At 43.1% G+C, this 15,076-nt stretch overlaps 1 protein-coding gene across 1 annotated transcript in view; it reads left to right on the top strand.

Annotated features, from left to right (window-relative positions):
- TMCO1 (transmembrane and coiled-coil domains 1) overlaps positions 1-10,625 on the top strand; it is a 34,164-nt gene extending 23,539 nt beyond the window's left edge. The window contains exon 7 of the mRNA XM_063133356.1: positions 9,912-10,625. Coding sequence (XP_062989426.1) covers positions 9,912-10,010 — 99 coding nt within the window. The 3' untranslated portion in view covers positions 10,011-10,625. The remainder of the gene's footprint in view (positions 1-9,911) is intronic.
- Positions 10,626-15,076: the final 4,451 nt, after the last annotated feature.

Raw genomic sequence — 15,076 nt, 5'->3', positions numbered from 1 at the left:
AGGTCAACCAAGAAGAAGAGAAGAGTAGTCGTTGTGGGAGACTCCCTGCTGCGTGGGATTGAAACCCAAGTATGTTGTGAAGACCCATGGACTCGCCAGGTGTGCTGTCTCCCTGGAGCACAGATTAGAGATGTGACGGAAGGGTTACCGAAGCTCATAAAGCCCACGGACACATACCCCTTTCTTCTCATCCATGTGGGAACAAATGATGCCGCCAAGCAGAGAGGTTCTCCTGGACCTCTCAGCGGCCTTCGATACCATCGACCATGGTATCCTTCTGGATAGGTTGTCTGAGCTGGGAGTTGGAGGTACTGCATTGCAGTGGTTCCGCTCCTACTTGGATGGCCGATTCCAGAAGGTGGTGCTGGGAGATTATTGCTCTGTGCCATGGCTCTTAAGCCATGGGGTGCCGCAGGGCTCTATCTTATCCCCTATGCTGTTTAACATTTACATGAAGCCGCTGGGGGAGGTTATCCGGAGATGTGGTCTGAGGTGTCATCAATATGCGGATGATACCCAGCTCTAACTTTCCTTTTCATCAAACCCAGGTGAGGCAGTGACTGTTCTGAACCAGTGCCTGGGCACGGTAATGGACTGGATGAGGGCTAACAAACTGAGACTCAATCCAGACAAGACGGAGGTACTGTTAGCGGGTGGTTCATCTGTCCGGCGAGGTGATGTTTGCCCTGTCCTGGACGAGGTTGCACTCTCCCTAAAGGATCGGGTCCGTAGTTTGGGGGTGCTCTTGGATCCAGAACTGTCACTTGAGGCACAGGTGAACTCAGTGGCAAAGAGCACCTTTTATCAGCTTAGGTTGATATACCAACTACGCCCTTATCTGGACAGAGATAGCCTAGCTACAGTTATCCATGCTCTGATAACCTCTCGCTTGGATTACTGCAATGCGTTATACGTGGGGCTGCCTTTGAAAACGGTCCGGAAGCTTCAACTGGTGCAAAACAGGGCAGCAAGGTTATTAACAGGGACTGGCTGGCGAGATCACATCACGCCAGTCCTTTTCCAGCTTCATTGGCTGCCAGTCCAGGTCCGGGCCCAATTCAAAGTGCTGGTATTGACATTTAAAGCCCTAAACGGTTTGGGGCCAGGTTATCTGAAGGAACGCCTCCTCCCATATGTACCTACCCGGACCTTAAGATTATCTACAGGGGCCCTTCTCCGTGAGCCCCTGCCAAAGGAAGTGAGGCAGGTGGCTACTAGGAGGAGGGCTTTCTCCGCTGTGGCACCCCGGTTGTGGAACGAGCTCCCCAGAGAGGTCCGCCTGGCGCCTACACTGTACTGCTTTCGTCGCCAGCTGAAGACCTTTTTATTCACTCAGTATTTTAACACTTAATTTTAACTTAAATTTAAATTTTCCTGTTTTAACTCTGTATTTTAATCTTATATCAACTTTGCTGTGTGGTTTTATCCTGGTTGCGCTTTTTATACTGTATTTCGTAATTGTGTTTTAACCTGTTGGGTGTTTTACTGTGGTTTTAATTTTTGTGAACCGCCCAGAGAGCTTCGGCTATTGGGCGGTATAAAAATGTAATAAATAAAATAAATAAATAAATAAATAAATAAAATAAAGCAGAGCTACGAAGAAATCATTTCAGACTTTGAAGCTCTGGGAAAGAAACTGAAGAACTTTGGGGCCCAGGTAGTCCTCATCCATCCTCCCGGTTCTTGGAAGAGGATTAGAAAGGGAAAGAAAAATACTCTGAATGAACGACTGGCTACGAAGGTGGTGCCGACGTGAGAGTTTTGGATTCTGGGACCATGGGCTATGCTACTTGGAACATGGACTGCTGGCAAGGGATGGGTTGCACCTCACAAGGGCTGGAAAGAATTTGTTCGGCCACAGCATGAAGAACTTGATCAGGAGGGCTTTAAACTGAATCTTACGGGGGCGGGAGACGTAAACTTCGAGGCAACAATGGATGAAGGCCAATGCACCACAGTACAGAGAACAACTCCAATAGTGTCCCAAAATAGTGTCCGCAACAATGTAGGAACAAAGCCAGACTATAAAACACATGGTCTTCGATGCCTATATACTAATGCCCAGAGCATGGGAAACAAACAGAATGAACTTGAACTCTTATTGCATGAAGGCAAATACGACTTGATAGGTATAACTGAAACTTGGTGGGATGACTCCCATGACTGGAATATAACAATTGAAGTATATAACTTGTTCAAAAAGAACAGAAGAAGTAGAAAGGGAGGTGGAGTTGCACTATATGTTAAAAATACCTATCCCTGCACAGAAATACAGGCGGATCAGACTGAGAGCCCTGTCGAGAGTGTCTGGATTAAAATAAATGGGGCAAGGAATAAAAAGAACATGATTATCGGAGTCTACTACCGACCACCCAATCAAGGAGAAGACGAGGACGAAACTTTTGAGAAACAAATTGCTAGTGTTTCAAGGAAGTGTGATGTAGTAGTGATGGGGTCTTCAATTACCCTGATATCTGTTGGGAGACAAATACTGCCAAAAGCGTCCCTTCCAAGAAATTCCTGACATGTGTGGGTGATAACTTTCTCCTAAAGAAAGTGGAGGAAGGAACTAGAGGATCGGCAATCCTTGACTTGATATTGACCAATAGGGATGACTTAGTGGATAAAGTGGCAGTTACGGGAACTCTGGGGGAAAGTGACCACGTCATACTTGAATTCTTGATTATGAAGGAGACAAAAGTTGAGTGTAGCCGTACACGTACTCTGGAAAGCTGATTTTAATAAACTCAGAACTATGATAAGTAAGGTCCCGTGACAAGTGAGCCTAATGAGAAAAGGAGTGCAAGATGGGTGGGAGTATTTAAAAAATGAAATTTAAAAGGCACAGTTACAAACAATTCCAACAAGGAGAAAAGATAGAAGACAACAGAGGAAACCAATTTGTCTCCACAAAAATCTTAGGGATGACCTGAAAACAAAAAAGGATACATATAGGAAGTGGAAGGAAAGCCAGGCTACAAAAGAAGAGTACAGACAGGTGGTGCAGAAGTGCCACAATGGCATCAGGAAGCCTAAAGCTGAGAATGAGCTGAGGTTAGCGAGGGATGCTAAAAGCAATAAAAAGGCTTTCTTCAGATACGTGAGTAGTAAAAGACAGAGGAAAGAAATGGTGGTTCAACTGCTTAATGAGGATGGCAAATTGATAACAGATGACAAAGAAAAGGCTGAAGTGCTCAATTCCTACATTGCCTCAGTCTTTTCCCAAAAGCAGGTCTATGACCCCCCTGGAGAATGTGAAGCAGAAGTTGAGGGGGCAGGATTGCAATTTGAGATTGATAAACAAATGGTCAAAGAACACCTAATTTCCTTGAATGAGTTCAGATCTCCAGGGCCCGATGAACTGCATCCTAGAGTAATGAAGGAGCTAGCAGAAGAACTCTACCGTCTACCCTACCCTGTGCCTGCTTACCCTACCGTGTGCCTGTTTGCATTCTCTTCCCCTCCTTATTGTTTTACTATGATTTTATTAGATTGTAAGCCTATGCGGCAGAGTCTTGCTATTTACTGTTTTACTCTGTACAGCACCATGTACATTGATGGTGCTATATAAAGAAATAATAATAATAATAATAATAATAATAATAATAACTCTCAGAACCTTTGTCTATTATCTTTGCAAAATCATGGAAGACGGGTGAGGTGCCGGACGACTGGAGGAGGGCTAACATTGTCCCTATCTTCAAAAAGGGCAAAAAGGAGGAACCTGGGAACTACAGACCAGTCAATCTGACATCCATCCCTGGGAGAATTCTGGAGTAGATTATGAAAAAGTCAATCTGTAAACACCTTGAAATCAATGCGGTGATCACTAGAAGCCAACATGGATTTGTCAGGAACAAATCCTGTCAGACTAATTTGATCTCATTTTTTGATCGGGTAACCTCCCTTGTGGACTGTGGGAATGCTGTGGGAATATATGTGGACATCATATATCTTGACTTCAGTAAAGCTTTTGACAAAGTGCCTCAAGATATTCTGATTAACAAACTAGCTAAAAGTGGGCTAGATGGAACAACTATTAGGTGGATTCACAGTTGGCTACAGAATCGGACTCAAATGGAACCTTTTCAAACTGGGGAGAGGCAACGAGTGGGGTGCCGCAGGGCTCAGTCCTGGGCCCAGTGCTCTTCAACATTTTTATTAATGATTTCCACGAGGAGGTGCAGGGAACGCTGATCAAATTTGTAGATGACACCAAATTAGGTGGGATAGCTGGAAGACAGAAACAAACTTCAAAGTGATCTTGGAAGCCGGATTCCAGCTGGACATCAGGAAAAACTTCCTGACTGTTAGAGCAGTACGACAATGGAATCAGTTGCCTGGTGAGGTTGTGGCCTCTCCCACACTAGAGGCCTTCAAGAGGCAGCTGGACAAGCATCTGTCAGGGATGCTTTAGGGTGGATTCCTGCATTGAGCAGGGGGTTGGACTCGATGGCCTTGTAGGCCCCTTCCAACTCTGCTATTCTATGATTCTATGATAATTCCTATCAGGCTGATTTCTAAATAGCCATTCACATTGGAGGTAATGTAAGACAAGCATCCAGGTAATTGTAAATGAGTGAATTGTCCAGTGCTTCTTTTTTTAGGCTGCAAATTACTAACATTAGTATATTTGTTTTAAGTGGCCTAGTAAAAGTGTTTAAATGCTCATATTGTAAAGCTCAAATTTATGCCTATAACCCCAATATTTATACTCTTTGAAATTCCTATTTAAAATAAACTGGCATCTTCAGCTTGTGCATGGTTTTCTGAAATACTATGCCTGTTTGTGTTTGCCACTCTAAAGGTTGCAACGTTTTCTAATCTAGTTGGTAGCCTAAAACTTTGCAACCTTTCGAGTTGCCCATTTGTGCAGCTATAGCACCTTGGAGTTTATCCATAACCTTTTGGAGCTAGGAAGAGCAACCTGAAAGATTAGACCCCCTGCTGCGTTTCTGCACTATGACAGCCGCTTGCAGCTAGAGGGATGTGGACATACACTCCTCTTTTAAGGCAAGAAGACCCCACTGAACCCCAAGAAACGAATCTTGCATGCCAGCAGCCTTTCTAAACAGAAATGTTTTCACACAGCAGCAAAAAGCTTATCAATGTGGGCCTCCTTAGGAATTCGGACTCTTATACTTGCCAAACACAACTCAGAAATTGTTAGTACAAACAAGAGACCCTCTCCAATTTGTACAGGCTCATATGGAACCAAGTGATCGTTCAAGGTCTTAAGCTGTTCTGAGCTGTATTGGTCATAAGCAGCACTTTGACTTGTGCATGGAAAGAAACCTGAAGCTACTTTAGCTGTTTTAGCAAGGAAGTAGGATGAACCCAGTAACCACCTATATTTAATAACCTGGCTGTCACATTCTTTGCTACCTGAAATTTCTGTACTCTTTTCAGGGACAACCCAACATAGAGTGCAATAGTTCAATCTATATGTAACTAATAGGTTGGTCATCATGGCAGATTTGCCATGTCTAGGAATGGTGTAGCAAAAAGGTGGACAAAAATACTCTCAGCCATGTCCAAAACTTGAGCATCCAGGTTCAAATCCCAAGTCAAGAAATATCCCCAGACTATGAACCTGAGCCTTCTAAGAGAGAGTGCAAGCTCTTCCTAAAAAGGCTGAATTTCTGTTCCCAAATCAGCTGTTCTTCTGACCAGGTACACTTCTGTCTTGTCTGGATTAAGTTTCAGTTTGTTTACCTTAATCCAACCCTTACCAGTGTCCAATACTGATTCAGAACCTCAGCAGAGAGAGAAAGCTGGGTGTTATCAACATACTAATGGCACCACAATCAAAATCTCTGAACGCCTTCCCCCAGCGGTTTCATGAAGAAATTAAAAAGCACAGGGGAAAAGATAGACCCTTGTGAAATACCAGAGTCTAATGACTTTGGTGACAAGCAGCAGTCCCCAGCAACACCTTTTGGAACTGACCCTCCAGGAAAGATCAGAACCACTGTAGCATGATGCTCCCAAGACTTATTCTAGCTAGCCCATCCAGTAGGATGCTATAGTCAATGGTATCAAAAGCTATTGAGAGGTCTAACAGAATTCCTATGTCCAGTTCCTGGTTAGGTTGTTTACCAGGGTGGCCAAAGCTGTTTTTTTTTTTTTAGCTGGACTTGGAGATGAATTGAAATGGGTCTAGATAATCTGCCACATCCAGGAAAACCTGATATTAAGAAACTACCACGTGCTTCACCGCCTTGCCCAAGAATGGGATATTGGAGACTGGACAACATTATCCAAAATGGTGGGGGTTAAGGAGGGTTCCCCCCCGCCCCCAATAAACATCTTGCTACTGCCTCTGTAAGGATAGATGGAACAATATCTTCACTCCTCTAACCCAATCATAGAATCATAGAATAGCAGACTTGGAAGGGGCCTACAAGGCCATCGAGTCCAACCCCCTGCTCAATGCAGGAATCCACCCTAAAGCATCCCTGACAGATGGTTGTCCAGCTGCCTCTTGAATGCCTCTAGTGTGGGAGAGCCCACAACCTCCCTAGGTAGCTGATTCCACCGTCGCACTGCTCTAACAGTCAGGAAGTTTTTCCTGATGTCCAGCCGGAATCTGGCTTCCTTTAACTTGAGCCCGTTATTCCGTGTCCTGCACTCTGGGAGGATCAAGAAGAAATCCTGGCCCTCCTCTGTGTGACAACCTTTTAAGTATTTGAACAGTGCTATCATGTCTCTCCTCAATCTTCTCTTCTCCAGGCTAAAGATGCCCAGTTCTTTCAGTCTCTCTTCATAGGGCTTTGTTTCTAGACCCCTGATCATCCTGGTTGCCCTCTTCTGAACACGCTCCAGCTTGTCTGCATCCTTCTTGAATTGTGGAGCCCAGAACTGGACACAATACTCTTGATTCCATGTATTGACCAGGGCTTCTATAGGTTCAGCGATACCAGCCATTGAGCCCTCTAAGGCTTTCTAGAATCCAAGAGGATCCATCAACCTTGAAGGGCGGACCATCTTAATATGTCCACCACCCCTGCAGGGGCAGATAGTAGCCATATTAACTCTGACCAGAAAATGTTCTGTCCATGCAGGGCCTGTGCCAGACTATTTTTTGCCCTAGGCAAGGTGAGCTACTTGCACACACACACACCAAAAATTGCCAACTTCAGTTTTTAAGAACAGATGTTTTGTAGAAAAAATAAAAATCACAAAACTTGAAACTGCTAAATTTATTTTAAATTGCAAAAAAAAAGTAATAAGTAATAATCAAGTTTTGATTCTTTTGCAAATCAACAAGGGGGGGGCACCCACCACCTTGCGTAGAGTCTAAAGGTGCCCAGAGGGGTGCAAATGGGGTGCAGAAGCACTGCTTAGCCCCGTCCATGCCTGCACGTGGACATCCATGCGCCACGATCACACACAGTACAAGGGGGTCCAGAGGACAGTGTCTTCTACTTGTATTACTCCTGTGTTTTCCCTGTCTTTTTTCTCTCTCCAGAAAAAAACCATTAAGGGGAAAAGATGGAATAGGTGTGCCAAGCCTTTTGATTCATAGCTCTCAAAGCCCTTTTCCTGGAAGTACACCTAGGTGACAATCCTATACTCAGTTACCTGGGAGTAAGCACCATTGAACTCACTGGGGCTTACTTCTGAGTAGACATGTGTATGATTGCCCTTAGTCTAACTAGACCAGGATTATTTATTTTTAAATTCAGGAAATACCTATGACAAATACCCACTCACTCATAAGTAATGCCTCAGAGCAATCACCACACTTCCTTTCCCCACCCCACTCCCAAGTATTTTTCTTAGAATCCAGTTACCCCATTTCCTTTTGTTTCAGAATTAACATGAAAAAATGATTAAATGATTCTTTATTCCATTCTCTCTCCCATAACTGATTTGATTGTGTCAAATTTTCTACTTTTAAATTCATACATTTCGTGCATGTATGAATCATTCGTGCATTCTAACTAGTTGCTCTAAACAAAATATTGACTTTCAACTAAATAGAGCCTTTATGTAATTTACAATGCAATCCTGTTACTCCCAGGTAAGTGTATATAGGATTGCAAATTTAAAGACATGGTTCAGTACTTTGGCCATGTCGCCCGCAGGCTTTGTACAGCAGAATTACATCTGCTTGTAAACAAGACTTGTACACATGATATGAAGTAGGATCACATACTTCAAGGCTATGGCTTCAGTTCTATGCACCCTTACTCGGAAACAAGTCCCACTGAACAAAGTGGAATGTGGTAGCAAACCTGCCCATATTTTGAAAAATGTTGATTTAGTCATTGCAGCCCCTTCACCATAAAGCAGTTTTAACATGGTCCTTTAGGTTTATTTATTTATTTATTTATTTATTTAAGGATTTTTATGCCGCCATTTAGCCAAAAAAGGCTCTCATGGCGGCTTACAAAAGTATTTCTTGACAGTTTCTTTTAAGTCCATGTTCCAAAGATACAAAGTTCATCTTTCCATACAAAGAGATCATCACTGTGCTAACCAGTTTACCATATTTTTATTTCACCCTTCCTCCAAGGAGCTCAGGGCAGCATATTGTGGGGGAGGGGAGTATCCCATTTTCTCTTCACAAAAAAACTGTGACATAGGTTTAGACTTAGAGATAAGGACTTGAACCCAGCTTTCCTTAGTACAAATTCTTACTCTGTCCAATATCTGAATGGAGAACTGTGCAATTGTGGCTAGAGAGCTGGCTTGGATCTGACAGTTCCTTCAGTGTCCCCAGGGCCACCACCCTGCCAATGCTTCACTTCCATGAAGGGCTCTTCATAGTACGGTATTGAGAGAAGGAAGATAGATGTGACTGGCAAATAAGAAGGAAGAGGGGAAGTCTAATAGTGGAGGCAGCACTTCTACTCCTCTTCACACACCTCTACACACACCCTTGCATTGTTTGCATTCCTCTTCTTCCCTCGCATAGCTCATGCTTCTCCACCCCGCACCACCTCAGGTGTGCAGCTCACACTTCTCTTCCCCGTCCCCACACGGTGGCTCATGACCCATCCCACCCTTGTGTGAGACAGCTCTCTCCCTGCACAGTGGTGGCTTCTGATCCACTTTTCCCCCGCCATGTGATAGCGCCGATGGCTTACACAACCCCACCCTTACCCCCGGCCAGTGGCCGCAGCAGTGTGTTCTCTCGCCTCAGGCTTATCTACAGAGGCTTATTGTGAGTATGGTTCAGATTGCTTGGAGAGGCATTCTCACACAGACTGGATTAGATTGCTCAAGGTATATTTCCAGTGCATCTCTGGATTTTGGAGGCAGGATTCATGTTGCTGTGAATGTTCTACTGGGGAGTCCTTGTACAATTCATCAATAGCCCAGTTTTATAAATTACATACATTTGTGGGAGTTTAGTTTGAGATACCTTTAGCGGTTAGTTGCAAAAATCTTCAAATGTAGGTATGGCTGCCTTGAGGCCCAGTATTGGGCAAAAGGCAGGATGATACTACTACTACTACTACTACTACTACTACTACTAATAATAATAATAATAATAATAATATAGTTTGAGGCCATCAATCCCATCACTTGATTTTTGTGCTGGGCTTGAGCCTCCTGAGTTCCATTTTCTTCCCCTTCCTGCATGAAAATCTGTGCACTGCAGATTCAAGACCATTTAGGATAGTTAAGTAATTATGAATTATCTCTACTTTTCAGTCAGGTTTATGCCAAATAGTATTTCTAACCTAGTAAGTATAAGCCAAAGAGTAGCAGTTATTTAAAGCTGACTAACCTGGTTGTGTAAGGTCTTGACTATTTAGTCTTACTATTTATTTATTTATTTATTTATTACATTTTTATACTGCCCAATAGCCGAAGCTCTCTGGGCGGTTCACAAAAATTACTAAATTGTCATTATTTCAAATGCAGTACTCAGTTCTTGTGTCTCTGCTCTTTGTCAGAATATTCAGAAGCTGCTGGGTCTGGCTCCTTCTCGAGCTGCCACCAAGCAGGCCGGAGGATTCCTTGGCCCACCACCTCAAGCTGGGAAATTCTCCTAAAATAAGTGAAGTAGTTTGCATCTCGCCATTGGAAACCTGAAAAACATTCTCACATTGCAAGAAGTTGTGACTTCATAAAAGGCTTTCTGAACATTCCCTGGATGGCTAAGGGCAACTATAATAAAAGATTCAGCACGTTTGACCAGATCATACATCCTGCTGGAGGGCATTGGAGAAATACGTTAGTGGTAATTTGTGTGCTGCTTTGTTCCAGTGAAAACTTAATGAAACTGTTTGGTTTGATGAGAAAATGACTGAGCCATACAAGTAGGAGAACCATAAGCCTAAATATTTAATAGATTTCACCTGTTCTATGGGGCATCCGACAATTTGCCACTTGTATATTTTGAATCTATTTGCAAAAACCATCACTTTTGTCTTTTTATAGTTGATTTTCAGCTTTTCTTTTGTGGCCAATTGATTGAAAGATTTTAATAGTCTCCTTAGGCCTTATTGGGTCTGAGATAGTAGAATAGTGTCATCAGCATAATAAGAACTGTAACTTTTGTAGATCCCAATTTGGGAGGCACATAGTAATCGTCACTTAAATCAGTTATTAACGAATTAACACAAATGCTGAACAATGTTGGTGCTAATAAACATCCTTGACAAACACCTCGTGTAGTATGAATCAATTATTTTATTTATAAATTTATATCCTGCTTTTCCTCTGAGAGGGAACCTGAAAGGTCTGTCCTAACCTGAATTTTAGTATCAGAATGAAGTTTCTGCATCAGCAGCACTAATCTTTTGTCAGTTGAAGATTTGTTTAGTTTATCCGAGTCGGCCATGATTAATTGAACTGAATGCCGCTGAGAAATCAATGCCACATATAAGTGTCTGTGCTTCAGTTTTACATATTTATGAACCAAATGAGAAAGGACAAAACAACGATTGTTGAGCGGTTGCAGCAAAAACCTGCCTGTTCATCTGCAATCAGCTCTCTGGACTCAACCCACTGATTTAATTTCTTTAATAGATAGCTGAAGTAAATTTTAGATGAAATATCCAGACGACTAATAGGACGGTAGTTGGGTGGTTTACTAGGGTCACCTTTTTTAAATATGGGGACCACTATACTGATATTCCATTGCAGGGGGAAGTGACCACTGTTGTTAATTTCTGTAAATAAAACTGCAAGGATAGAGACCCACCAATTAGGGGCTGATTTGTAAACGTCCCCAATAATACCATCTTCCCCAGGTGCCTTCCCATTCTTTAGAGTGGTAATTAATTCAAAAATTTCGCTTGGAGAAACAGGATCCCACACGTGGAGGGGGCGCTTTCTCCTACAGCAGTAAGTGTGGTGTTATCTGAGTACGATTTCGTTAGATGGTCTTGGGAAATAGGTTCATTGAACAGGTCCTGAAATTAGCCTTCCATACATGTGAAGGGATATTTGGTTCCATCACCAAATGACCATTAGAACTCAATTTGTTGATATGTTTCCAGAAAATCTGTGAATATTTGCTTTGAGCAGCCAATAGGAGCTCCTTCCATTCGGACTTAGCAAATACAGAGATTTTTTTATCTCTTAATAATATGTTATAGCTTTTGTTGTACAAATAAACTATTTACTTACATACAAGTAACATTCAAGAAAAATGCCATGTGATTACCTTCTCTGAAATGAAAATGAAAATAATTGTTTTGTTTCTGCTGCTTACTGCTGATATAGCTCACTCTTCCATGTTCTCCTATAGGGACTGACTTCCCAGAAAGGATTTCATTCCACAAAGGCCTGATTGCTGCAGCCCACAATATTGCTTCTTTCCAGTTGCCTGCTTTCGTGGCTGTCTTTTAGTTGCACTTCATTGACATTGTATATAAACTGGTAGCTGTAGCAGATATGAAGACATCTGTGACTTGCAGTGTGGAGCTTGCCTGTAGACTACTTTCTGAATTAATTTTAACATATGTTAAAGTATTCATTTCATCTGCAGTTCTAGATTTCAGCATTTTCTCTCTAGCTCTTAATGAAAACTTCAACCCACTGTGGCAGTTGTGAAAAGGCAAATTCTACAATAGGGATCATTAGGCAAGGGTTTGAAGATATAACTGTCAAGATCTTTTTATATATATAAATCCATAGGAGTACACATTTGGAATACTGTACACTAGTTACCATATCTCAAACAAAATACTCTAGAGCTGGAAAAGGTGCAGAAAGAGTAACTTAAAAGACCATGAAGAGGAAGCACCTCTCTCCTACAAGGGGAAGTGACAGGGTGCTTTCAAACAACACAATAGTCAATGGTTGGTTAATAGTCAATTCGATGGGCTTGGGCACCCACAGGCGATCCCGCAGGAAACCAGCCCCCTCTTCTTCTCCTGGCGCTGCCCTTCCCATCCCATTTTCTTCCACTCTCATCCCACCACCACCATCCCCCAAACCAACTGAAGGACCAAAAATATTTCAAATACTTTTATTGCTTTTTAATGCTTTCTCTTGAACTGCTTCTACAAAAAACTTTCTCAAATTCTTCTAGGCAAAAAGGGCAGGACAAGTACGAATAAGTAAGGGATGCCTTTGCAAGTGAGGAATAAAGGCCAGCTTTGAGGTTTGCATGACCACAGCTAGTGTGGTGTAGTGGCTAGAGTGTCGGACTGGGAGTCGGGAGATCCGGGTTCTAGTCCCCACTCGACCATGGAAACCCACTGGGTGACTTAGGTCTAGTCACAGACTCTCAGCCCAACCCACCTCACAGGGTTGTTGTAAGTTTAAAGTGGAGAGGAGGGGGATTATGTACACTGTCTTGGGTTTCTTTCAGTAAAAAAAGTGGGATATAAATGCAATAATAATTAAGCTATGGCACAACTCGTTGGGATTCTCTGAGCATTGCAAGTGAAACTGAATTAACGGGGTTTATGCTAGCACAGTCCAGTTACTTCCAGGAGACATGTGGATAGTGGGCCCAGATCCACTCTGCTATCTTTGCACACACTGCCACTGCTTCTGTGCAAGATGGGGGCAACCACCGTGTCCTGGGAGGTCAGGGTGGTCTTCAAGTAATACCTTGGGAGACAGAAATAAACTTCAAAGTGATCTTGATAGGCTGGAGTGCTGGGCTGAAAACAACAGAATGAAATTTAATAGGGATAAATGCCAAGTTCTACATCTAGGAAATAGAAACCAAATGCACAATTACAAGATGGGGGATACTTGGCTCAGCAATACTACAAACGAGAAGGATCTTGGAGTTGTTGTAGATCACAAGCTGAATATGAGCCAACAGTGCGATATGGCTGCAAGAAAGGCAAATGCTATTTTGGGCTGCATTAATAGAAGTATAGCTTCCAAATCGCGTGAGGTACTGGTTCCTCTATTTGGCCCTGGTTAGGCCTCATCTAGAGTATTGCGTCCAGTTCTGGGCACCACACTTCAAGAAGGATGCAGACAAGCAGGAGCGTGTTCAGAGGAGGGCAACCAGGATGATCAGGGGTCTGGAAATAAATCCCTATGAAAAGAGACTGAAACAGCTGGGCATGTTTAGCCTGGAGAAAAGAAGATTGAGGGGAGACATAATACTTAAAAGGTTGTCACATAGAGGAGGGCCAGGATCTCTTCTTGATCCTCCCAGAGTGCAGGACACAGAATAACAGGCTCAAGTTACAGGAAGTCAGATTCCGGCTGGACATCAGGAAAAACTTCCTGACTGTTAGGGCAGTATGACAGTGGCACCAGTTACCTAGGGAGGTTGTGGGCTCGCCCACACTAGAGGCATTCAAGAGGCATCTGGACAAACATCTGTCAAGTATGCTGTAGGGTGGATCCCTGCATTGAGCAGGGGGTTGGACTCGATGGCCTTGTAGGTCCCTTCCAACTCTACTATTCTAAAATTCTATGATCACCCTGTGATTTGCAGATGTGCAGAATGCAGCACTTCCGGGCGAAGCGATAAGGCGTCATCAGCCACGGCTGAAGGGCGTATGCCTGGTCAGCTAGAATCAATGCTGGTATCTGGGCCTACTGTGTTTGCCTACAGCTGCCTGCCATCTTCATTTCCTAAGAATGCCTTTGTTAGATCAATGTTCTTTTCACCCAAGGACGAGATCCAAACAGCCCTTAAGCACGACTCCACCATTCCAGCGACAGAGGGTTCAAAAGCGCTTTATTGATTAGTAATCAAGGCCTGGTCTCTTCAAAATGAGTCCATTTTGGGCAAAGAGGGATTCTTGGAAAAGAAAGTTGATGGCGGGAGACCAGAGCTTTACTTTGAAGTGATCCTATCCGCTTAGAAAACTTGTTTTAGTTTGAGGAGGAGGATCAGTTGCTAGTAGAGGAGTCAATGGGAGCCTCGGTGGCCATGGATGCAATGTTAAAGCAAGAAAATTTCTAGACAGTTTCTTCACACCATCATCTCATAACTTTTCTGCTACTCCTTTCTGTGAAGGATAGTCCAAAATGGCTGTGGTCTTGTTTAACTAAGTCTTGTCTGGATGAATGTGTTTAACTGTCTAACTTGGCCTGGGCTTCTGGGCCAGAGGGAGTGAGTCAGAGAATACTTCTCAAGGTTGATCTCATAGATTTTAGTTTGATTTTAGTTTGATTTTAGTTTGTGTAAGTAAACCTGCTTTGGTCCTTAAAGCGTGTGAGTGTGGTTTTATTTTTCAAAGGGCTGGCTCTTCCCGGCTAAGGACAGGGCTAGGGAGGGGGCTACCTGGGAATCTAGACGTTTGGTCCAGGAGCCTACCTTGCAGGGGTGCTGGGTAGACCCCAGCCTTCCTTCACACTTTCTTTTCCTAAATTGATCTAGGCTCTGTCTTATTAGAGAAGAGCACAAAGGGCTACAGGGAAAATTTGCACATCATTCACATTTAAAGAGTGACAGCATATATTCTATGCAAGTGCTAGAAGCATCTGAGTCAAGATGGTGGGGAATCGGAATGCTTTATTTTAAAAGAGAACATAATAATGGACATAATGGAAACCTGGTGGAATGAACAGAACCAGTGGGACACCGTCATCTGTGGATACAAACTTTATATACGAAGGACAGGAAAGGGAATACTTGAGAGTGGTGTTCTATCACAACAAAGAGGTAACATTTCTAGTTACAGTCATT

Source organism: Elgaria multicarinata, chromosome 1 (assembly GCF_023053635.1).
Source record: "Elgaria multicarinata webbii isolate HBS135686 ecotype San Diego chromosome 1, rElgMul1.1.pri, whole genome shotgun sequence".
Taxonomy (NCBI): Eukaryota; Metazoa; Chordata; class Lepidosauria; order Squamata; family Anguidae; genus Elgaria; species Elgaria multicarinata.
This window is presented reverse-complemented; position numbering and strand designations above follow the sequence as displayed.